The 25978-nt window shown below is 41.4% G+C and overlaps 2 protein-coding genes across 4 annotated transcripts in view; one reads left to right on the plus strand and one right to left on the minus strand.

Moving 5' to 3' along the window:
• TG (thyroglobulin) overlaps positions 1 to 25978 on the plus strand; it is a 140539-nt gene that overhangs the window by 84841 nt on the left and 29720 nt on the right. The window lies entirely within an intron of this gene.
• Positions 271 to 22531, minus strand: SLA (Src like adaptor). 3 transcript variants are annotated; one of them, XM_081323311.1, is made up of 8 exons: positions 22255 to 22531; positions 18268 to 18372; positions 13462 to 13561; positions 9728 to 9814; positions 9354 to 9457; positions 9061 to 9192; positions 3219 to 3351; positions 271 to 784 (listed from the first exon to the last, which is right to left on the minus strand). In XM_081323311.1, the coding sequence occupies exons 2-8, from the start codon at positions 18329 to 18331 to the stop codon at positions 574 to 576; spliced, it is 831 nt and encodes a 276-aa protein (XP_081179437.1). In that variant the 5' UTR covers positions 18332 to 18372; positions 22255 to 22531; the 3' UTR covers positions 271 to 573. The 3 variants fall into 3 exon arrangements, with proteins under 3 accessions (XP_081179437.1, XP_081179438.1, XP_081179439.1); XM_081323312.1 differs by lacking the exon at positions 22255 to 22531 and adding an exon at positions 20325 to 20595; XM_081323313.1 differs by lacking the exon at positions 22255 to 22531 and adding an exon at positions 18789 to 18891.

Below are 25978 nucleotides of genomic sequence, written 5' to 3' on the forward strand. Positions count from 1 at the left end.
CCACCTAATGAGAAGACAAGACTCATTGGGAAAGACCCTGATGTTGGGAAAGATTGAAAGTAAAAGGAGAAAGGGATGGCCGAGGAAGAGATGGTTAGATAGCGTCATTGACGCAACGAACATGAATTTGGGCAAACTGTGGGAGACAGTGGAGGACAAGTGGGCCTGGAGTCCTATGGTCCATTGGGTCTCAGAGGGTCAGATTTAGCAACTGAACAACAACGAAAATGTGGACGAAAAACAAGACTCCAGGTGAGTGTAAAACAGGTGTTCAATTCTTTAAAATATTTTAATGTCACGAGAGGTGTATATACATAAAGATAGGCACGTGTGCCTAGTTTTCAGCTCTGTCAAAGGATCATAAATGAATAAAGTTCATATTTTACAAGCCCCCCCCCTCCCCTGTATAAATAAATATAAATATGGGTATATTTAGGGCATCTGTGAGATTGGGGATGAGATCTTCGTGGTCTAGAAATGATGTTGATGAGATTTCCAAGAATGCAGCGAGATCTACTCAAAGTGCTCATTTGCCTCCATCTTGGTAACTCCCAAGCTGGGTTTTCCTCAGATTCAGTCCTCATGATACAAGAAATTAGGTTGGGATTGGCAGTTGCTCCGACAGATCACCGACTGGGTTTTTTTGGCTTTCTTCCTCACAAAAGAAGGATCGTCGTCCATGGTTAGAGCAAGGTAAGAAGCGATGCTGTTTCGGAGACCGTAGCTGAGGCCAGAGTCTTCCAATCGGAGCATGTCGGCAATGTCTCCATCACACTCCCTGGACCTTGGGAGAAAAAGAAAGTGGCTTAAAACTTGCAAGATTGACGAAGGAGAATATTTGTAGCTCTGGGGCTGAAACTGCGTTTTTCCTTGGTGCTCTCTGAGCTTGGTAGTTTTCTTGCAGACATTTCATTACCCAACCAGGTCATTTCATCAGTGTTAGGAAGAAGTAGGGTTTGCTCTCTGTTTATATACGAGTGGTTTGCCTTTGTAGATAAACAGGAAACAACACCCCAGTCAAGGAAGTGCCAACTCAGTAAACCACAGCCTACTCGAGGAGTGAACAAGAACACTCCCTCCCAATATATGGCAAGCCACTTGTATATAAACAGGGAGCAAACTCCATTCCCTTATAGCAGACATGTCAAACACAAGGCCCGGGGGCCAGATCCAGCCTGCGAAGTGGTTTCATGCGGCCCGCGAAGCCATCCTGGAAACAGTGAGGGAACGGCCCCCACTGCCTTGGCCCTGGCCCAGAGACCCTCCTTCTGCCAGAGACCCTCAGATCTGTCCCACTCCTGCCCAGGCCCCCATAGGCACCCTTGATGCGAACGATGTAGAGCTGGCCACGCCCACCCAGTAGGCCATACGCACTCTAGCCACGCCCACCCGGTAGGCCACGCCCACCCTGGCCATACCAACCTGGCCCCTTTAGGGCAACCGCAATGCTGATGCGGCCCTCAATGAAATTGAGTTTGACACCCCTGCCTTATAGCATTGATGATGGTACCTAGTTGGGTAATTTCATGCTGGGTACAGAACAGAGTATTTCACTAGCAGTTTAGCTGTTTTATGTAATGCATCACTAGATTGGTAGAAAACAATAACAGGAGAATGGCGGGTAGATTTTATACATCTTTGTGTTAAAACAGTAGCCTGCCACTGCGTCTTTCCTCCCAAATATACTTTGCTTCATTTTGCAAATTGATTCCCTGTTTTCTATTTGTGGTGAGCAAATCCTTTTTAACCTCTCCATGATCCCAGAGGAATAAATGGGTCACAAAATGCCAATTCCACATCCGCCCATTAAGGGTTACCTCTACTGCTTAGGGATCCTTTGAGTGGGAGGCTGTCTATGCCTGTTGGCAGCATCACACTCATGTAAGAAACAAGTGGGTGCTTTTGGGTTGAAAAGACTAGCCAATGACATCACTGTTGCTAGAGTGAGGGGGTGGGGGAAGCCCAAGTTAGGGACTCCTTTCACATCTCCGGCAGGAGCTGGAGCAAAGGACGGGAGCTCAACCCTGCCCGATGACAGCACTTGGGTCTTGAACGCGGGCTTGATAACCCAACATCCTAATCATGTGAGCTATCGTGCTCTTCTATGTTTGTAGGTAAGGACACACATCTGTGATCCCAATCTATTATGGCTAACTTCTGGTTATAATAATAATAATAATAAAGTTGGAAGGGACCTTGGAGGTCATCTAGTCCAACCCCCTGCTCAGGCAGGAAACCTTATACCATTTCAGGCAAATGGCTGTCCAGTCTCTTCTTCAAAACCTCCAGTGTTGGAGCATTCACCACCTCTGGAGGCAGGTTGTTCCACTGGTTAATTGTTCTAACTGTCAGGAAGTTTCTCCTTAGTTCTAGGTTGCTTCTCTCCTTGACTAGTTTCCATCTGTTGCTTCTTGTCCTGCCTTCAGGTGGTTAACATATTGCAGTGAAGATTGAGATTTATTTATTTATTTTCTATTCAGTCTCATCTGATTCTTGGAGACTGTCTATTCTAGACAAGTCCCTGCAGTTTTTTTTGACAAGGTTTTTCAGCAGGGTTTTGGCATTGTCACCTTCCGAGGACTAAGAGGGAGTGACCAGCTCAAAGTCACCTAGCTGGCTTTGTGCCCATGGCAGGATTAGAACTCACAGTCTCTTAGTTTCTAGCCTGATGCCTTCAGGACAACACCAAGCTGACTATCAGAGTTTGTTTCACCTAACGCATGTCCTGACTGGCTCCAAAGCATTGTGGAAGACCAGGTTGTAAACAAGCTTGTGTTTATTAGACAGGTAGTCCTCAACTTACAAGCATTTGTTTAGTGACCATTTGAAGTTACGTCACTCAAAAAAGTGACTTATGACCATTTTTCACACTTATGACCATTGCAGCATCGCCATGGTCATGCGATCAAAATTCGGACAATTGGCAACTAACTCCTACTTATGATGGTTGCAGTGTCCCGGGATCACGTGATCCCCTTTTGTGATGTTCTGATAAGCAAAGTCAATGGGAGAGCTAGATTCAACTTACAACTGTGTGGGTAATTTAACAAGTGCAGGGAATTCACTTAACTGGGGTTATAAGTCAAGGGCTACTTGTACTGAATAATTTATTTCCATTGCAAAATTGAGAATTTAGGACAGTCCCACCTCAGACTTTTGCTTTACTTCCATTTTGAAATAGAGCGTATCTCAAATGTCTTATCTTAAACAAGGGGTACCTTTGCACATGATTGCACCAGATGGTTTTGTTGCGCATCACCACGGGGGGCTCTTGATTCCTTACTTCGTGGATACTGGTATGTTGAGTGAGACAAGGAGTTGTGAGGATACAGCACAGGCCATCAGACACCTCTACAGATTGAAACAAAGGCAAAATGCATGCAGGTTGACCTCTTGTTTAGGCTATTGGTTGATACATTGCGGTTCCAAATGACTGTGCAATACTATACATTTCAGAAGCATTTATACTCAAGACATATACCAAGGTAAAAGTAAAGAGTTCCCCCAGACATGTCCAGTCATGTCTGACTCAAGGGAGCAGGGGTCATCTTTGTTTCTTAACTGAGGGAGCCGGTGTTGTCTAAAGACACTTCTGTGGTCATGTGGCCAGCATGACTAGGTGCCGAGGCGAATGGAACATGGTTGCCTTCCCACCGAAGAGGTACCTATTTATCTACTTGCAGTTGCATGCTTTCAAATTGCTAGATGGGAGCTGGAGCAAGTAACGGGCACTCATCCCGTCACCTGGCGCTCAGGTCTGAAACAAGGGCTGTCAGCTTTCCTGACAGATGCTCAGCATCTTTCACCCCGGAGCCGTCAAGCCACCCGCTCCCCTCAAGACATATATAACCATCTTTTGAAAATACCGCAAGCACTTCTGTCAAGCTGCCCATTCTTGCATTTACCGAGTATTTTGCGCATTATAGTCAAATAAAGCCATTTCCTGGAATTGCATCAATGCATCCATGCCATTATCTTGACAGCATTATGGGAGTTATTTCCTTCCTTCCTTCCTTCCTTCCTTCCTTCAGGGTGGTGTTTTTTTAAACTTCCCAATCTAGCCTGCAGCCTTGGGGTTTTAATACATCTTAATTATTGTTTTAACCTTGGGCATTTATTTAATCGCTTTTAACTTTTGTATCCTGTTTTTGTATTTATTGCCCTGTACACTGCCCTGAGTCCTTCAGGAGAAGGGCGGTATAAAAATATAATAAATAAATAAAATAAATAAATAAATTTCCTGAATATCTAGCCACCGAATATTATCTAGGTTTAGTCCTGCTCACTTTTCATTTCCTTTTAGATTTACACAGGTCTACTAGGTATTTCTCCTGGGGAGGAAAGCCATGGCAAACCTAGACAGCACACTAAAAAGCAGAGACATCACCCTGTCAACAAAAGTGCGTATAGTCAAGGCTATGGTCTTCCCAGTTGCAATGTATGGCAGTGAAAGTTGGACCATAAGAAAGGCTGAGCGCCAAAGAATTGAGTCAAACTGGTCAGTCCTAGAGGAGATCAACCCTGACTGCTCTTTAGAAGGCCAGATCCTGAAGTTGAAACTCAAATACTATGTCCAGCTAATGAGAAGGAAGGACTCACTGGAGAAGAGCCTAATGCTGGGAAAGATTGAGGGCAAGAGAAGAAGGGGACGACAGGGAATGAGGTGGCTGGATGGAGTCACTGAAGCAGTAGGCGTGAGATTAAGTGGACTCCAGAAGATGGTAGAAGACAGGAAGGCCTGGAGGAACGTTGTCCATGGGGTCGTGATGGGTCGGACACGACTTTGCAACTAACAACAACACTAAGTATTGCTATTTCCTGGGACTGCTCTAAAAGTAGAAGTAATGAGTAGCATCAGTGCTATGAAAGAGAGGAAGTGAATTAGAGCAAAACACTCTTTGTCTCTTATACCTGGGGATTTTAATATTTGGAATTTGGAAGCAAAACCAGTGGGTTTTTAAAAATATTATATTGACGTATTTATTGTATTAACAACCCAGTTTCACTTTGCAACATGGGCAGCCCTATAAATTTAGTAAAATGATTATGTTGGCTGCTTAGTATTGATTTGATTTCTGTTCCCAAAAAAATGCCACATCAGGGAAAGTAGCTTTGAAAGCTTCTGATATCAAGAATGTTGCTAAGACACTATTAAATCTAAATTTATTTACCGAAAAGGAAAAGGGTGGCCATTCTTGAGCTTAACATTTGAAATTAAATTCTTATAGTTAACCTAGAAATGAGTAAAGGTAAAGAAGTTAAAAACTTAGCAAATATAAGACATTTATTTATCTCTGTTTCTATATATACTAGAGTTCTCTGGTGAGAAATATTTTTTTAAAAAAAAGGTATTTTGAGGGGAAAATATGCTGGAGAGGTAGACCTCAACTTATGACGACAGTTCAGCCCAAAATTTCTGTTGCTAAGCGAGACATTTGTTAAGCGAGTTTTGCCCCACATTACAACCTTTTCCCGCCTTCCTTTAACCTTTTAAAAAAGTGTTACTAACTTAACAACTGCAGTGCTTCATTTAACAAAGGTTAAATGAAGCACTGCAGTTGTTAAGTTAGCAACACGGTTGTTAAGCGAATCGGGCCTTCCCATTGACTTTGCTTGTTAGAAGATTGCAAAAGGGGATCACGTGACTCCGGCGCACTGCAACCGTCAGAAATATGGAGTCAGTTGTTCTGTACCAGCCTGCTACCGGCCCTGCAGAAAAGGCAGGGACAACCCCTTTACAAACGGCAAGAGGCTGGAATTATGCCTGCCAAATTTATAGCTACAAAAACAAACAAGACACGAACCAACAAACAGGAGCTTTAAGAAACACGAACTATCCAAGCGGTTGCCTTCAGCAAACCAGCCCTCCCCACACATTCCCCTTATATAGAGTTCAGGGCGTGGCTTCTCTCTGCCTCCTTCCGAGAAGCCCCATTGCCTTCCTCTGTTTACTCCTAATTGACTGCCTCCTGCGTCGGGCGTCCTTGAACAGGGCCAGCTGTGGGTCATCTTCATCCACGCTGTCAGGCTCACACAGCTGGGTCTCCATGGTGACCAAGTGGGAGGGGCCTGGCTGAGGGCTCTCATCAGCAAGCTCTTCAACCCCCTCAGCAAGGTCTTCAACACCCCCCTCCTCCTCCTCTGAGTCGTCCGACCCAACTGCCGAACCCACAGGCTGACCCTGAATCACAACATCAGTTGCCAAGCATCTGAATTTTGATCACGTGACCGTGGGGATGCTGCGACGGTCGTAAGTGTGAAAAGGGGTCGTAAGTCACTTTTAAAAGTGTTATTGTAACTCCGAACAGTCACTAAATGAACTTTTGTAAATCGAGGACTACGTGTATTTCAAAATATATTTCAGTTGCAGGAATTGGGTATGGTCAGTCTAGAGAAAAGAAAGACAAGGGGGGGGACACGATAGCAGCATTCCAATATTTGAGGGGCTACCACAAAGAAGAGGGGGTCAACCTATTATCCAAAGCACCAGAAGGCAAGACAAGAAACAATGGATGGAAAGTAGTCCAGGAGAGAAGCAGCTTGGAATTAAGGAGAAACGTTTTACCAGTGAGGACAATTAACCAGTGGAACAGCCTGCCTCCAGAGGTTGTGGGTGCGTCATCACTGGAGGTTTTTAAGGAAAGACTGGACAACCCTTTGTCTGAAATGGTATAGGGTCTTCTGCTTTAGCAAGGGGTTGGACTATAAGACCTCCAAGGCCCCTTCTAGCTCTATTCTGATTAAAGGAGTACATTTTTAAACTCTTTATATTTATGGTCAAATCCGTCACTAAAGTAACGGAAGGCAAAATTAAAATAAAAGCAGATGTGGGAAATAAAACGGATGATAAGCAGACACAAGGAAGGAACAATAACTCTTAGCTTCGCAATGTGCATTCATCTCTAATGTTTGCAGGAAAATTTCTGGAACTATTTAAAGTGCACAATGAAATTCTCTGCAACATTGAAGATGAACAGCTATAGTTTTAGCAGCCCCTCCAATGCTACAAGGAGGGATAAATGCTTTTTCTTTTTCTTTTCCCTAATATCATTTTATTTTAAGCACACCTGCAAAGAGGAGGATATGGTTTCCACTAAGTTAAAAAACAACAACAACCAAAGCTTCACATACTTTCCAAATGACGGTTTCATGTACACATTTGAATCCGCTCAGTTTAGGTAATGAGTTTGTTAGGGTGAGTATGGAAAAAAAGCTAGCTGTGCAAAACAGGTTGAGGCTAAAATTAGTTGCTGGTTATCATATGACTTCCACTTTCACATCCTCTATTTTAAGTGGTTTTAAATAAAAGCAAAATATTTTGAGATGAGTGATGGGATTAGATTAGTATGACATCACTGGGCAACTGATGTTTCAAATCCACTGAAGCGGTCTAAAATATAAGCATGGAGAACTGATATTTACCTACCACTGGGGGAAAAACTAAGCTTCCTTTTCCTTGATGTGAATCTTCAGCTAGCATGGTTTGTGAGAAGTGGCGTGGTTGTTAGAGAAGTTGTGGCGTCACACCATTGAAAATGCATGAGATATTCACATTAATTAGAAGATAGAATAATAGAATTGGAAGGGACCTTGAAGGTCTTCTAGTCCAAACCCCTACTTGAGCAGGGGACACTATATCATTTCAGACAAATGGTTGCCCAATCTCTTTTTGAAAGCCTCCAGTGATGGAGCACCCACAACTTCTGAAGGCAAGCTGTTCCACTGGTTAATTGTTCTCACTGTCAGGAAGTTTCTCCTTAGTTCTAGGTTGCTTCTCTCCTTGATTAGTTTCCATCCATTGTTTCTTTTTCTTGCCTTCTGGTGCTTTGGAGTATAGGTTGACCCCCTCTTCTTTGTTGAAGCCCCTCAAATATTGGAACCCTGCTATCATGTCTCCCCTAGTCCTTCTTCTCATTAGACTAGACGTACCCTGTTCCTATAACCGTTCTTCGTATGTTTTAGCCTCCAGCTCTCTAATTATCTTTGTTGCTTTTCTCTGCACTCTTTTCAGAGTCTCAACATCTTTTTTGTATTCTGGTGACCAGAACTGGATGCAGTATTCCAAGTGTGGTCTTACCAAATGTTTGTTAAGCAGTACTAGAACTTCACATGATCTTGATTCTAACCCTCTATTAATGCAGCCTAGGATTGTGTTGACATTTTTTGGGCTGCCGTTGCACACGGCTGGCTCATATTTAAGTGATTGTCCACTAGGACTCTGAGATCCCTCTCACAGTTACTGGAGTTGAGCTACAGTTGGTTTTTCTTGCCTAAGTGTAGAAGTAGTGAAAACCTTAATATAGTCCTTAATCTTTGGATACTCTATGGAAGTTTTCATTTGATTTTTCTTTTGTTCTGAGCTGTTGAACATTTCCTGCATGGAGCTGGTTGTGTCTTCTGATTGCGTGGAAGAATGCTAAAACTATTATAAATAATCTCAGTTGATAAGAACAATGTAGGAAAAATTGTGGCCTGTTCATACTTTTTATGTTATTTATTATGGTGGCTTTTTAGATTTTTGTCTGTTTTATATCAATTGTTTTGTCTGTTGGTTGGCAACATCCAGAGTAGCCTTGGAGAGATAGATGGCTATATACATAAGTTTGATTAATAATAAATAAATTGTTGCCATAGCACAGTCTTAATATGTGTTCAGAGAGCATATTAGTGGAAATGCTTTTCCGCTTTACAGGTTGTAAGTAATTTTTTCTGAGGCCATTGTATGATGCGTGCACGGCTTTAAACTACAATGTATTTTGACATAGTGGTTGGCTTCACATGGCATACTAGATTTGCTAACCTGATGATGGGTAGTTTTGGGGTGAACATAAATCGGGAATCATGTTATTGCCTTAGAATGTTCTATGAACCAGGCCAACAAGTTAAGCCATATATTGGGCATAGCATGTTCTTAATCCATGACTTTGCACAAGGCATTCATTTCCACATTCTCGGAATGACCAAACATTGCACGGACAGAAAGTATAAATCCTAGCCAGGGTAACTTGACAAGTTATATTTCTGATCTTGGAAAAGAAGGTGATTGGAGCTTTCTCTTACCAGAATAGTGGTTTACGAGGTCCTCTAGACACTGAAACGTTTGCCGAGGCGAAATGTAATACCAATTGTTTGGCAAGCGGAAGATTCTGTAATGCTTCACATGCACGTGCCGGACTGACAATGAATAAAAACCTGGAAGGAAAGGAAAGTTGCTATAATAAGAGTCAAAATTTAGATTTAGGCAGTCTAGCCAGTGTGGAGGATTGCAACCCAAGAGCATAGAAAGAGTCACTCATTCCTCACCCTGGTTTATGAGAAAATAGACTAGTGTTTCCTAACCGGCTTTTGCTTACCATTTGTTGTTTCGCTTTTTCTAATCATGAAAGAGCCAGTTTTGTTATTTGGAAGGAGCAGAAGTTCTTCAGCTTTTTCTCTGCCGATACCTTCAAATAACCAGCTGCAGGAAAAACAAAGGAGAAATAAGTCAGGTTTATTCAGGAAAAGCAGAAGCATAGTGCACAACGGGCTTGGGAAGTCTGATTACTGTGTCTTTGGAAATATTTTACACATCTGGATTTCCCAGCCAGCTCCCGATTGCAAGTTATTGGAGAGTGGGAAATGTAACTGATGGACATATCATACAAATATGAGTACAGAAATGGGCATTTTCAACAGCGTGGATGCATTTGCCCGTGTAAGCATAGATACACATAAGGAAATTCCTTACCCGTGGTAAACTCTGGCAACACAATTTTCCGGAATATAATTTTCTTTTCCGGTAGTCAAAGAGCAAGCTTTCCACCAGACACCTTCGCTGAAAAAGTGAAAAGAGGAAGCTTCTGTCAAAGCCAGGGTGAAAGCAGTCTAGAATTAGAATTAATCTCACTGCAAAGCGAATATTTGTAGCTCAGGGTTGAAGTAGTGGGGTCCTTTGTGCTCTCATCGCATTAAAAAGGATCCTGAAGGTCTTCTAGTCCCAGAAGCTAGAGGTAGAATATATCCTGCAATTTGAGGTAGAGTTTTTTTTCCTGGAAAAACTTGTCTAGTTACTGTAAAATGACCAAGCCAGACCCATTATCTCACAGTATTTATGAGATAAAAATCAAGGGACTTTTTATTAGTTTTCCTTGCTTTATAAATAGCGTAGAAACAAATTGGTGAAAAGGTCTAAACTGGAATGTCAGATAAGTTGAAAACGTTCAATAAATTGTGCCTAATAGGATTTCCGTGCCTGACTGAAGGCAGTCCACTTTACCTTGGAAAAGATGTATACATATCATGTTTAGGCTCAGATTTAAAGAAAGTACTCATGGGAGGAACATGCTAATTTTAGACGATTCCTAAACTGGGCTTTGAACACATTAGTTACCACTTGAGTGTTTTGACGCCATAATGCCATCATGGAATTGTATGAGCGGGCACTTAAAATCGATGGATCCCATTTCTGTATAATTTCTTCATAGGAAACAACTATTTGGCCTGGTGCCCTACAATATAGAATAGAATAGAATAGAATAGAATAGAATAGAATAGAATAGAATAGAATAGAATAGAATAGAATAGAATAGAGAATAGAATAGAATAGAATAGAATAGAATAGAATAGAATAGAATAGAATAGAATAGAATAGAATAGAATAGAATGGAATGGAATGGAATGGAATGGAATGGAATGGAATGGAATGGAATGGAATGGAGCAGAGTGGAGTAGAACAGAACAGAACAGAACAGAACAGAATAGAATAGAATAATAGAGGAGTAGAGTAGAGGAATAGAATAGAATAGAATAGAATAGAATAGAATAGAATAGAATAGAATAGAATAGAATAGAATAGAATAGAATAGAATAGAATAGAATAGAATAGAATAGAATAGAAAATATGGAATGGAATGGAATGGAATGGAATGGAATGGAATGGAATAGAATAGAATAGAATAGAATAGAATAGAATAGAATAGAATAGAATAGAATAGAATAGAATAGAATAGAGCTGGAAAGTCTTCTAGTCCAGCCCCTTGCTCATGCGGAAGAACCTATACCATTTAAAAACCTCCAGTGATGGAGCACCCATGATTTCTGAAGCCAAGCTGTTCCATTGGTTGATTTTTCTCACTGTTAGGAAGTTTCGCCTTAATTCCAAGTTGCTTCTCTCTTTGGTCAGTTTCCAACCATTGTTTCTTGTCCTGCCTTCAGGTGCTTTGGAGAATAGGCTGACTTCTTTGTGGCAGCCCCTCAAATACTGGAATACTGCTATCATGTCAGCCCCTCGTCCTTCTCTTCATTAGACTAGCCAAACCCAATTCCTGCAGCCCTTCTTCATATGTTTTAGTCTCCAGGCCTTTGATCATTTTAGTTGCTCTTCTCTGAACTTTTTCCAAAGAGAGCCACAGCTCTTTGCATATTCTGCAAGCTCTCATGACATTTGTGTACATGCCCGGCAGTGTCATAACAGGAAGAGGAAAGTTCCATCCAATCTCGACTGTCGCACTTGTCAGTTGTGAGCTCAGAGGCTTGACTGGTACACAAAAGGTACACTGCAAGAAAAATTTTGGTCCGGTTTTGAAAAACAAAACAAAACTGTCCATCATCAGTCCGCCTGGTCACCTGATTTGAAACACCCAAGTGGAGGAAAACAGGAGCTTTCTTGACAATTTACACTTTTGTTTCCTATTTGCACACAAACAAAGAGCTGATTTTCAGTCTTTCATCTTTGTGGTTTTGTTTTTTTGTTTTTTTTAAGGCAGAAGAGAAGAGGAGGAATGTTGGTTGAAAATAACACATACGCATTGTCGTTTGTGATATTAGGAAAGAAAAAGAAAATCATTCTTGATTCAGTAACCTAGAGCCCAGGGAATCTGTATGGGTTTTCCATACAATGTATGGTTTATTTCCTTCTTATTAGGGCCTATTTTTCTGTTTTCATCAATTCTGTTTCCATCAATTCTTCATGCTCCAGGTGTCTCCTTCAAGGTGACTTTATTTAATTTATTTAATTTATTTTATTTATTTAATTAAATTTTTATACCGCCCTATTCCCGAAGGACTCGGGGCGGTTTACAGGGCAGCATAAAATATAATATATAAAAAATAGTATAAATTAAAATAGATTAAATTACATAAGCCCAACAATTAAAACTATATTAAAAGCTAAAACCCCTTCAGTCCAGGCCTGATAGATCAAAAAACCAGGTTTTCAGATCCCGGCGAAATGTACGCAGATTGGGGGCAGTCCGAAGTTCCACCGGTAAATCATTCCAAAGGGCAGGCGCGCCCACAGAGAATGCCCTCCCCCTGGGGATCACCCGCCGGCAGTTCCTGACCGGCAGCACCCTAAGAAGGCCCTCCCTATGGGAGCGCACAGGACGATGGGAAGTTGATGCCGGCAGCAGGTGTTCCCTTAGATAATCCGGACCCAAGCCATTCAGAGCTTTATAGGTCATTACCAGCACCTTGAATCTCACCCGGAGGGCAACTGGAAGCCAATGCAGCTCACGGAGAAGAGGTGTTACACGGGAGTATCGGGAAACTCCCATAACAACTTGCGCGGCTGCATTCTGCACCAGTTGAAGCCTCTGCGTGGTCCTCAAGGGCAGCCCCATGTAGAGAGCGTTGCAGTAGTCTAGCTGGGAGGTCACGAGCGCATGGGTGACTGTGCGTAGGGCATCCCGGTCCAGAGAGGGCCGCAACTGGCGCACTTCTGTGGAATATACAGGTAGTCCTTGATTTACACTAAAACTGGGAGTGGATTTTAGTTGTAAGATGTAGCAGTATTAAATTTGGACACTTGTGTGACCGGATTAGATTTTATGGCCATTTTTACAGCGTTTGTTATGCAGTCATAAGTGTGAATCCATTCTCCTAAATGAGCAGTTTTTGCTGTAAACTTTGCAGATCACAGTCACGTGATTGTGAGGCGTTGCGATCAGTTGTAAATGGTGGCCTAATTTGTCCATTTCTATCACATCCCCACCAATCAGTCAGGGAGAAAGCAGGGAAATACTTTTGCAATAACTTCTCACGACAAAAATTTACTGGCTCCCTCCCACCTCTCTCAGCTCCTACAAAGTTATATCAGAAATTATGCTGCTGTAATTCTTGAGTTCAGAAAGAAAATACCCTTTCAAATTATTTGTTAGGTTCCTAGGCAAATAACAGAAGTGGAATAAAATTTACCTTTAACTGTACTAAAATGATATGGAAGAATATTAAAATGGCATTTACAAAAATCTTAACCTTTATTGCAGTTGAGTGGGGGAGGACTTTGCCACCTGTTCTTGGTGGGCATGGATAGACGGTTTTCTTTAAGGTTTAAGAAAACTTTAAATAGTTAGAAATTTATTCCTCCACAGATAATATCTGCTCTAAAAATATATAACCTTAACACAACGTAGCCAAACCATGTAAGAACAAATGCAAATGGCAACACAACTTTTATAACCAAAAAAGAAATCGCATACTTACTCTGATATCACACGTAGTTTCTCCCCAACTTGAAATATAGGCTGGCTTATATCCGGCGTGGGATAGTCATAGAGAACAGCAAGAAAATCACTTCTCTGACCTGCAAAACCAATCAACCAATCAATCAATCACAGAATATCAGATTTGGAAGAGACCTTGGAGGTCTTCTAGTCCAACTCCCCGCTCAAGCAGGAAACCCTATGCCATTTCTGACCAGTGACTGTCCAATCTCTTCTTAAAAACCTCCAGTGTTGGAGCACCCATAACCTCTGGAGGCAAATCATTCCACTGGTCAATCAGTCAATCAATGCAACGCAACGCAAGGTATAGTTGCTTGAGCCTGATTAACACATTCTACCAAATAAAAGCACAAGACCCCTGAAGTGCCAGATGTTAGGAGGCATCTAGTCAATCTTTGTGAATTTTGGTGGCTGTCCAGATGCATTCAAGAACCTCACAAGGAAGGATTGCACTGTGATCTTCCAGCAATTAGTATTCATGGGAAGTGCTAAACTTCTCTTGAAGCCACCGTCATGGATAGTTTATCCTCCGAGAGATTTTCTACTCCCGTTTGACAGCCGTCACAATTGATTTCCTTCACCGTAGTTGGTGCAAACTCATCCGATTGCTAATTTTGAAGAAGGAAAGCTCTTCCTTCAATTGACCATGCACCCTGTGTGACATCAACCAGTGAGGTTAAGTTCTAATCTTAGGAAAAAGTGAGAATGCTTCTGCCTCCCCTGTGCATTGTATGCATATTATTGTATAATGTAGTCCTTGGTGCTCTCTAAGCTTGGTTATTTGCTTGCAGATGTCTTCCATCCTTGGTAGCTCCTTCACTTGACTAGGTAACTTCATCAATGCTAGTAGAGAGTGGGGTTTTCTCCCTGTTTACATTTGGTGTCTTGCCCTTCTAGTATTGGTGGGGCGGCGGTTTGTTCCTTGGTAGTTCCTTGATTAGGGATATTGTTTGCTGCTTGATTATTTATCTGGTGTTAATCCTTGGTTATCTGAGTGCTGGTTGTCGGAGAGATGCACCCTGATCTTTTTGTTTCCTGCTCAGATTTTTTATTTTGAATGGCATGTAAATGTGGCTTATCTCTATGTGTCAACTGATGACTGAAAGATTTACACACCACAAACACATAGAGATAACTTTTTGAACTGAAGGGTCCATTAAAAACCCTGGTAGAGTATTGTAAACACCCATTTTAACATTATAGCGAATGTTTATTAGTTGTTAAGGTTTGGAGAAGGTGGACTTCTGGGGCTAAATATCAGGATAACTACTAGAGATCATTACAGATAACATATGAAAGGTAGCAGGAAGTCTAAACTGCAAAACTGTACTAGTTTGGCTTCACATAAAACATTTTATGGTGTTTTATTACTCTGCCAAAAGCTAAACCTTGGTTGAGCTTGCCTTCCAATGTCTCCACTTATCTACTGCCGTTGTTGAGGAAGTTCAGCCACCTCACAGTTCTAAACCATCTTCCTGTTGCATGTATGGGAACAGATCTTGAGTAACAACAGCAGGAAGTATTCTGCTTGTAGATTACTCAGGGACATTTGGCTATCTCCTGAAGTTCTAGAAAAGATGCCCCCACCTTAATTAAGGGTGAAGAATTGATGCTTTTTTGGTAAGTAACTATATAACTGGCCTTAATAGTTCAACCCAGTTATACTCATTTCTCCCACCTCCTTGCAGGAAAGGGTCTAAGGGAATAAATGCTCGGTTCTTTGCAATGGTTAAAATTGTTCCATCTTTTTTCACCTCTCTTGAGTCTTACCCACTAATATTTTCCCCATAGTGACCCAACTTCAGGATTTGTTGAAGACTCCTCATGGATCAGTTTTGCATATACACAGGAGTCATCAACCAAAGATCTGATTTGGCTATTAGCAACTTTGTCCTTGATTAAAACAAGAAAACTGATAAGTACAAAAGGCAGAAGAAGCAATTTGAAAGGTGCTACATGTTGAAAGAAAGTTGGCATTGACATTTTGTCAAGAAAAATGCCAGGCACAAAGAATCAGGGCCACACGTTAAGCTCCAGTTAAACAGAATTATTTGCTGATGTCTATACACAAGAATCCAGTCTAGTAATGGTTAGCACTAAATTGATGCTAGATAACAGTCAATGGAATTCAAGAACGTTTAGAGTTAGATCGATTATGAGAACATAACAATTCCAGGCTGATTCCTGTCTTGACTCAGTTCATAGAGTCTGCCTGTCTTTTTTTCTACAAAAAATAAACTATGGTCACCACATCTGTGAATAATGAAAACTTGTGGGAAAAGAGAGTGCCATTTTTTTTCTCACTATTGTAGAATCTCATAAATTAATCCATAACTAAACTAGCTACAGCAGGTTGTTAGATGGATTAGATGTTTATGGAGATGTTACAAGAAAGACAGGAAGGAAAGTATCAAAGGGCCTTAAATAGTTAAATAGCCAAGGAGACTAAATACAAACATATCATTAGAAATAAAAAAGTCTTTGTTCTTTTGACTGAAGACATATTTTAAAAGAACAATCTCTAATAGTCTTATCAAATATCAACAGAGTTTAGTGTTGAATTTTTTTTAAAGAAAGACTAGTGTTTGAACTTAAAATGATGGACTGATAAATAGCTGCAATCAAGATACAAAGTCAATGTAATTTTAACTAGTGGAAAATCAGCGAGGAGGGGAAAGTAAGTAGGCCCCATAATTCATTCCAAGAAACGCTCAACTTCTTTATGCAGACTGAACGAGTTATTTGCTGAAAACTGCATTTTATGTATATTTTAAGTTCAATTTACAGTTAAAAATCGAATACCGGATCCTTAATTTAGGGGGAACCTGCACATAAATATGTGCAGTAGTAGAAAGTGCCTATTTATAATATTTGAAAACTGCTTTCAAATATGCTTACATTTAGGGAAAGATACACCCAAAGATATATGAATTTTCATCAAGATGAAAAGAAGTGGAAAGAACGAAGTTAAGCTGGGTGGTCTTTTAGCCTGACTCCATTTTCGGAGCAAGGCATCAGAATTTTGATCAGGAAACCATGGGGTCATAAGTGTGAAAAATGTTTATAAGTCACTTGTTTTCAGTGCCATTGTAGCTTCAAACTAAACAAATGGTTATAAGTCGAGGACTAACTGTAAACTGGGCTAAACTGTTGGGCCAGAGATGTACCTGGAAACCATATCAGAGGTGAAGCTGGTTGTCAGAATCCATTTATATCATATTCATAAATGGAATGTTTCAAACATTATTCCATGGATTCTGCCATCTCCCGAAGAGAAGAGAATGGATGTGTATTGAACCGGTATTAGGCATTTCAAAGGAAAGGAGAAGCCTTTTGAACTGGGGAAACAAAAGGGGGGGCTAGCATCTGGCTTGTGTCATGGAAGAGAGCAATAAACATGAAGGATCCTAAGTTCCTTTTTCCCACGAGAGGGATGATACGAGATAAAGGATGGGGGAATGACCAAATGGGGTTAAGGGGGGGTTAAACCGGGAACTCTTTATAAGGGTTTACTTCGTGGAATAATATTAAGTCCTGTCTCGTTTCCTACAACCAAGCATGTCATAGTAAAGATTCTTTTTGGAATAGATTTGACTCCAAGAATTTTGTCTTCCTAAGACGTGGTTTGGGGTGGGTCCTGACAGAAATCTTCAATGAAAGGGACAAAATCTTTGTACAAAGACATGCTATTTGATTCCCTTTTAATATTTACAACAACACTACAAGATTATGGAAAGACTGTTTGACTCAATGGATTATATTGATTGGGAAAGAGGTTCTGCAAAAGGAGAGAGCTACATTAGATGATGGGGCGCATCAGAGGGAATATTTAAAAATTAAACACTTGTTCGAATACGGTTGAAGAAACAGAAAGATTTTAATATAAGAGGAATGAACTCCCTAAGCAAGACAGTATTAGTTCTCTTCTTTTTCTTTTAGTTTGTTTTCAGATATGAAAAATATGAACATGTTTCGGATTATAAAGGAAATGTTTTAGGTATCTAAATGTAATTGATCTTAAGAAAATTCTAACAGATAACTAAAATATGTTTTGAAATAGACTTAAAAGATTTGATGATTAGATTTATTAAATGGAACATCTAAAGACTCAATGTAGGTTTACTTCATGGAATAATATTAAGTCCTGTCTCGTTTCCTACAACCAAGCATGTCATAGTAAAGATTCTTTTTGGAATAGATTTGACTCCAAGAATTTTGTCTTCTTAAGACGTGGTTTGGGTTGGGTCCTGACACTGGTTATAGGTTGAAAGTTAAACCTGGTAGCCACAAATCAAAAGAATGATAGGCAGACAGATTGGGGGAATATGGCCGGAAACCAGTTCAGACTAGAAGAAGAAGAGAGAGACCTGGTGCTTTTTCCTTCCTCCCCAGTTTTAAAAAAGAAGCCATTTCTCGGAAGAGGAAACCCCATCTCAGCAACTCAACTTAAAAAAATAGGCCTATTTGATAGAAAAAGAGAACTATGTAGGAAGGATACGTAGATTGTGGAGAATTAAAATAAGAGCTTTCTAACTCAATTGTCCATTACACACAAGTCTGAAACACCAACTGAAGATGACCCTGGGGCAGAGGTCAACAATGGGCCACTGGGACCCCAACATTTGATGTACTACTAAGCATTGATGCCATCTATGATGTCATGGAAACTTGCAAACTAGTTGTCTTTCAAAATATATTTCTAGTTATCATTCAATTTCTATACTTTTTCTTCCTTTCCTATGTCCTTCTGAATCATACTTTTTTAAAAAAAGCAAAACACACGTACCTGATTGCCAAGGTGTATTCTTCACTTCAGGTGTGGTTTTCAATATTTTGATGGCATTCCCCATAGTTTTTCTCTTCCTTCCAAGTGCTTTTTTTTCTTTCAGAACTAGGTAAAACACATAGGAAAAGTTCAAGTCCAAATGTTCTCTTGTCAATACAAAAATTGCAACTTCTGGAAGTATATATAACTGCAGTATTTATCACTTTGCATAATGATGTTGTCATGGTTCCGACAGATGAAACTCTTCAAAAGAACTTCAAGGCATTGTTTACCTTAAGGGATCTTTTATTCGAGTAGCATAATATCGGCACTTACATAATCAAAGCCAAAAACTGAATTCCCCTCCGTTGGCACCTAGTATCAAAGCACAATTCCCTCCTCCAATTAACAGTCATAAATCACATTCCCCAATTAGCTTGAAGCATGGGCTTCCTCTCCAGCTCTCCAGCCCGCCAATTCTTTATCAGTTCTGGGCTCTGTAACCTTGATTCTCACGCTAGGTTTAGTGTTGTTATGTCTACCTGGACTCTCATTCACATCTCCCTCTTCCCAGCATCATCTAACTCTAAAAGCAGAAGGGGAAAAGATGGCTACATTTCCATCTCTTCTCCATGCAAAGACATCCGATGTTAGCAGCGTTGAGAGATGCCTATGTTGAAATTCTCCTGACTTTTGTCAAGTTTTCACAATGGTGGCAACAGCGAACTGCTGTAGGAAATCATATTATCCACTGATGGAACTTCAGATTTTTTTTTCTTGGAAGATAATTTTTTCAAACTTGGCATATGAATAAGGTGTTGATTATTTTGTAGGACAGATATAAAGGTTGATGAGAACTTGTGGTCCAATATCTGTCTACACATACTGTACATACACACAGGAGTGCTCAGGTTTACAAAACAATTGTAATCTTTCTTTTTCCTTCTGTCCATCACATCCAGTTGTCAGAGACTGTCTGGACAAATTCCTATGGTTTTCTTGGCAAGGTTTTTCAGACGCAGTTTGCCATTGCTTCCTTCCTATGATTAACAGAAAGTGACAGGCACAAGGTCACCCAGCTGACTTTGTGTCCAGGGTGTAAATCGAACTCAAGGTCTCCCGTTTTAGCCTGATGGCTTAACCTCTACATCAATTGGCTCTTAATCGTGACGTTACAACAACCTAAATGATGATGAATGCATTCTCCGTATGCCAACTTTTGAAAAATTCTATTTTTGAACAAGGCCCCTCTAACTCCTCAGGAACATAAGACACCTGTATAATGCACCCAGAAGAGATATCTGTTGAGGGATACCTGAAAAGTTCAACGTCTATGCTTTATTTTTCCAGTTTGAAGGAGATGAAATATTGGTTTTGATACAGAAGAATTCTGATGAAATGATAGAGGGGAAAATTAAAATAAGAGCAGGTGGAAATCAACCATTAAAGGAATAGATGAAATCCCCTTTGCTGGCTGTTTTTGAGCCAAGACTTGATAAGTATTTATTGGAGATGCATTAATCTGGAGTTCTACATTAAGTAGGGAATTGATCTTGAGCATTCAAATGGTCTTCTTCCAACTCTAGAATTCTGCGACCTCCGAGAAATCCATAAAATAGATCAGGTGCCTAGAATCCTGCAAGAGCTTTCAACACAAACCAGACATGCTTCTCCATTTCCAGATATTTAAAAATCACAAAGAGATCCCGACAGCTGCATTTCTAAGCGAATAAGCTTGCTTAGTTTGCCTTCTCCATCCATTCTCTCCCAATTTAATATTTCTTTTAAAACTCTGTTGCAGGGTTAATCCAAATTATGTTTCAGTAAAGGAAAAAAACAAGGTTTAATATTTACCTCCTCTTCTTGGGGAAATAGGAGAGGGGGAAAAAAAGAAAAAAGAAAAAGAAAATGTCTAAAAGTCAAGACTGTGAAATGAAATGGTCTCTAAAGTCTTTTGGTCTGGAATCCTGAGTGGATATGGCCTTGCTTAGATAGGTGTGTGTGTGTGTTTATTTGGTTTAACGGATTTATTGAAGCATTTCTTAATTTAGTTTAGAAAAGGAAATGAAGAGACTCACTTTTCTAATTGGGTTTGTTTTCCGGCTCCTTCACACCAATAGGTGTTAAATTACGTATCGGTCAATTTTAACATCAGCTCGGTAATTCATTTGTGACGTTGGGGCTCATTTTTCCCACAATGTCTGTGAATTCCCACAATCGTACTGGAGTAGCCTGAAGACAGCATGGAAGGCAATTCAAAAGAGATTTTGGAGGTTTCACAATGTCTGCCGACTTCATCCCAATTTTGCTTCTGAGAAGCAGGTTTGGGGGGTGGGGGTGGGTGGGAGCTGTTTTTTTCCCCAAGAGAATTTTAAAAATTGATAAAAGGTAATACGAAGTGTGGGTGGGTGTGTTTGTCTTACGTTCTGCCTCTGAAATAGAAGCAGCCGTCCCTTTGACATTCCACCCCCAACATTTTCTGCTCTGAGCTAGGCACAAATTAAGCATGAGATTTTTCCACTCAGTCCAAACCTGGGGGGGAAAAACCAAAACACATTTCTTTTGGAAGGTGCCTTCAAATCACCGGTGACCTCTGGTGACTTCCCAGACAATTCCTTACGGTTTCTTGGCAAAGTTTCAGAAGTGGTTTGCTATGGCCTCCTTCCTAGGGCTGGCCCAAAGTCGCCCAGCTGTTTTTATACCTATGGCAAGACTAGAACTCACAATCTCCTGATTTCTAGCCTGATGCCTTGACTACTTGACCAAAGTGGCTGTCAATCAACACAGAGGTCAACTATCTCCAAGCACATTTGGACAGGCTTTTGAAAGTGGTCTTGGTTTCAGAAGGTGTGGGTGCTCCGACACTGCAGGTTTTTAAGAATAGATTGGACAGCCATTTGTCTGAAATGTGATAGGGTTTCCGGCTTGAACAGCAGGTTGGACTAGAAGGCCTCCAAGGTCTTTCCAACTCTGTTATTCCGTTATTCAACACACTCTTCCTTCCTCCAAGCAAGACTGTCTTCTCTTTACTGTTTCTATCACTGCTTCCTTGTTAACTTTGTCTAAACAGACAATAGCCCTCTTTTTTTTAAAATCCCATTTATATCCCGCCCTTCTCCAAAGACTCAGGGCGGCTTACAATCTAAGAAGCACAAACCAATGTGCTTAGCAATAGCCTTCATTCTATGTATATCCCTGCTTGTTAGGGCTTTCGCCCCCCCCCCCCAAGCGGCATTATTACCAAGTCAGCTTATTGCCCCCAACAATCTGGGTCCTCATTTCACCTACCTCGGAAGGATGGAAGGCTGAGTCAACCTTGAGCCTGGTAGGACGCGAACCTGCACTAATTGCAGGCAGCTGGTGTTACTTAAGGAGGCATTAGCCCACTGCTCCACCAAGGCTCAATCTTCCACAACTACAAACCTTGTGTCCTCTGAATCCAATCTGATCTTCTCCCAGTGGGAGAACACCAAGCAAGGTGACAATTTTGTGCTTGATTTCTCCTCTTTGGGTACTGCCTGCTTGTTCAAGAAGGACGGGTAAACAGATCCTAGCTGTCAAAAGAGGAACATCTGGTCCAGGAGGCTTTGGTGGTCTTCCCATAGAAGTGTGGATGTAGGCAAGTATTTGGAGATAGCATCTCTTTGTGTCCACAATGAAAAGAGGCATTCCTTTATTGCTCTCTGGTGTTGTAATCCTTTTTCCTTTAACCCAATACAAGTGAGCACTTACAGGAATGATGGGAATGGAACAGAATTCTGTTGTCTTCGCCTGTGTAATCCATTTGGATGAGGGGAAAAAAACCCATTCCCACATCTTTTGATGAGCAGGACCCTCTACAGAAGTAGCTCAGATCCAAAACTGTTTGCAAAACACTAAACAATTACATACAGTAAACCCTGAACTCTTTTTAGAGATAAAATTTTCTAATGTCTTTGGACTAAGTCAGAGTTCTTTGTGTTATGAGCAGAGGGAGAATCCTTCTACCTGGCTCAGATTGATGCTTACCTTGTCTTCAGATGTCAGCCATTGTGTCTTCCTTTCAATGTTTTATTCTCTCTCTCTCTCTCTCTCTCTCTCTCTCTCTCTCTCTCTCTCTCTCTCTCTCTCTCTCTCTCTCTCTCTCTCTCTCTCTCTCTCTCTCTCTCTCTCTCTCTCTCTCTCTCTCTCTCTCTCTCTCTCTCTCTCTCTCTCTCTCTCTCTCTCTCTCTCTCTCTACCACTGGGATACAGCTGTCCCACAGTGTGACAAGGCTACATAGAAGGAACTGCAGCTTCAGAGCTAATGGCAGCTGACCCCAAAATAAGACTTTGGGGAAGTTCAGCCTATCTTGTAGCACAGCCCTGGTTAAACAAACCACATACTTCCTCTTAGAAATAAGGAAGGCTTCAGTGTGCTTGCAAAAGATCTGGTTCCTGTTGCTTGCAACCGAGGAGTTTGGCTAAGGAGGCGTTGGTTTCAGAGATGGGCAGAACAATTGATGATGTCTTTTCACGTAGTTATGGGTGACTGTGTGGTGAGTGGCAGATGTGGCTGTGAGAAAAGCAGAGTTTGTGTAGGAGCCTCTTCCTATAGGAAGAACCACAGAGGGTCATCTCTTGTTTATGTTGCTGATGTATTTATAAAATTGTTTGGTTTCTAGTTGGTAGCTCCATGTGTCCTGCAGCATCAGAATGTGGAGTGATAAGCAGATCCAAGTAGCCACAGCGTAAGCAGTGTGGGACCAGCCCTTGACCACAAAAGTCTCAATAGAAGAAGTCAAGCGAACGTGGACAATCAAAATTAAAACTCAGATGGTAGAGGCTAACTCTACCCTTATAATTGAAAATTTCCCAAGCTTCTTGAGTTGTTTTCCCCTTGAGGATTCTCATCCATGGATGAGATGTAAAAAAGATGTTGAGACTTGGGTATGTCTAGTTTAATGAAGAGAAGGACGAGTGGGGACATGATAGCAGTTGTTCCAATATCTCAGGGGCTGCCACAAAGAGGAGGGACTCAAGCTATTCTCCAAAGCGCCCAAAGGCAGGACAAGAAGCAATGGATGGAAACTCATCAAGGAGAGAAGCAACCTAGAATTAAGGAGAAACTTCCTGACAGTTAGAACAATTAACCAGTGGAACAACCTGCCTCCAGAAGTGGTGAATGCTCCAACACTGGAAGTTTTTAAGAAGAGACTGGACAGCCATTTGTCTGAAATGGTATAGGGTTTCCTGCCTGAGCAGGGGGTTGGACTAGATGACCTCCGTCCCTTCCATCTTTATTATTATTATTATTATTATTATTATTATTATTATTATTATTATTATTATTATTATTATTATTATTATTATTATTCCCATTTTGGAATATCAAAGGTGGCTCTCTGTCCTAGAACTCTCCTCAGCATTGAGCCTTCTTCTGCTGTTCCAGGGTTGGTAATTATCTGTTCTTTAGAAATCCTGTACAAGAAGTTTAGAAACTGCGAGAAATCTAGAGAACTTTGTGGCTCAGAGAACTTACTCAATTTAGTGGGGTCAGCTACCAGCCAGCATGAACAGAAGGTTGCTGATTGGAAATAATGGGAGTTGTAGTTCCTATATGGGAAGTTGCCTAATTGTATGGCAAGAAAGCATGTTACAGGACAACCCCCCCCAAAAAAGGGAGATGTCTTTAAAAAAAATTGGAGGAGTCGGTGGATGGAGAATGTTGAGTGATTATGCTTGATCTGTTCATCAGTCAATATTTCTCTGCTCTAAAAGAGCCCCATGGAGGATTAGAGGTCAGGAAGCTAAAACATATGAAAAATAATTGCAGAAATTGGGTATGTCTAGTCTGGTGAAAAGAACTAAGGGGTGACATGATAGCAGTCTTTCAATTTTTGAGGCACTGCAACAAGGAAGAGGGGGTAAAATCTATGCTCCAAAGCATCTGAGGGCAGAACAAGAAGAAAGTGGTGGAAACTCAGGGCTTTTTTTGTCATAAAACGCTCAGAACGGAGTTCCGGCACCTTTTTTGGATGGAACCTTGTAGGGTAGGCGAGGTGGGTTGTATGACATGTATGAGTTCCGGCACCTTTTTCTTTTACAAAAAATGCACTGTGGAAACTAATCAAAGAGAGAACCAACTTAGAAATAAGGAGAAATTTCATGACAATTAGAACAATCAGTCAGTGGAATGGCTTGCCTCCCAAAATTGAGGGTGCTCCATTACTGGCGGTTTTTAAGAAGAGATTGGACAGCCATTCACATGAAATGGGATAGGGTCTCTTGCTTGAGCAGAGGCTTGGACTACAAGACCTCCAAGTTCCCTTCCAACTCTATCATTCTGTTGCCATATTTTCCGGTGTATAAGACGACTTTTTAACCCATGAAAATCATCTCAAAAGTTGGGCGGTCGTCTTATACGCCCAATTGTTTTATACGCTGGAAAATAGTACATAAATCAATCGAGCGCCCCCGTTCATGCAAAGCAACTTCAAGCCTCCTTAGTCCAGTCCCCCCTCCAACGTGACTCTCCCTTCCCACCCCCAAGAGCCTCTCAGCCCCTTCCTCTGCCCCTTGCAAACGCCAGACCCCGGGAGCTCTTGCGTCTATTCCAAAGGGTGGGTGGAAGGAAAAGCCCCTTTTGGCTCCGGCTTGGCTGCAAGTCAGTGAGCCCGGGAAGGCACGCCCTCCCCTCTCACTGTGGAGGAAGCAGGGCAGGCTGGCGTCTGGCGGGAGCCGGCAGGGCAGTCCTGCGCTAGCGCGCGCTCCCCGGCTCCTAAGGAGTCCTCGGGGAGCCATGGCAGGCGCCTCACGCTCTTCCCTCTTGAAGCAGCATCGGCGGAGCTGTCCGGTGTCGGGCGGGAGCCGGCAGGGCAGTCCTGCGCACGCGCGCGCTCCCCGGCTGTTAAGGAGCACAGTGAGAGGGGAGGGCGTGCCTTCCCGGGCTCGCTGATTTTCCGGCGTATAAGACAAAAAATCTTGAAAATCATCTCAAAAGTTGGGGGGTCGTCTTATACACCCAGTCGTCTTATACGCCGGAAAATACGGTATTTTGATATTTGGGTCCAGGGCTTTTTTTTGTCATAGAACGCCCAGAACGGAGTTCCGGCACCTTTTTTTGGATGGAACCTTGTAGGGTAGGCAAGGCAGGTTGAATGACATGTGTGAGTTCCAGCACCTTTTTCTTTTACAAAAAAAGCACTGTTTAGGTCCTTTCCCATAGATTCATAGAGTTAGAATTTGCTATTTAGGGCACTGAGTTCAAGTCCCTGTCAATACCAGATGTAGATTAAAGCATCTGGCACCCTTCTAAATATACTCAATGAAGAACATCACTTCCTTTGATATCTGGAGACTCTTACACTGCTCTTCTTACAGTATTAGGTTTTTTCCTTCTCATATTCATTCAAAATATGCCTTTATGTTTCAGAAGTCCATTATTCCATGTCCTATAGTCTGGTAAGGCGACATTCCTAACCTTCTATGTGATTTTCTCCAAGACACTTGGAAAAATATCAGTGTATCTTAACTCAGTCTTCCCATCTCAGTTCTGAAAAGAATCATGCAGCTGGAAGATGCTCCGGAGACCACATTTACAACTGTTGCACACCCCTATGGTCACAAGATTGCAATTTGGGCCCTTGGCAACCAACTCATATTTACAACCGGTTGCAGCCTTCTGCAGCCACGCAGTTGCAATTTGCAAACTTTCCCGCTGGTTTCTGTAAAAAAAAAAAGTTTATTAAGGAGGTTGGATCCACTTAAGGACC

This window comes from Vipera berus (assembly GCF_964194415.1).
Source record: "Vipera berus genome assembly, chromosome: 3".
Lineage (NCBI taxonomy): Eukaryota > Metazoa > Chordata > Lepidosauria > Squamata > Viperidae > Vipera > Vipera berus.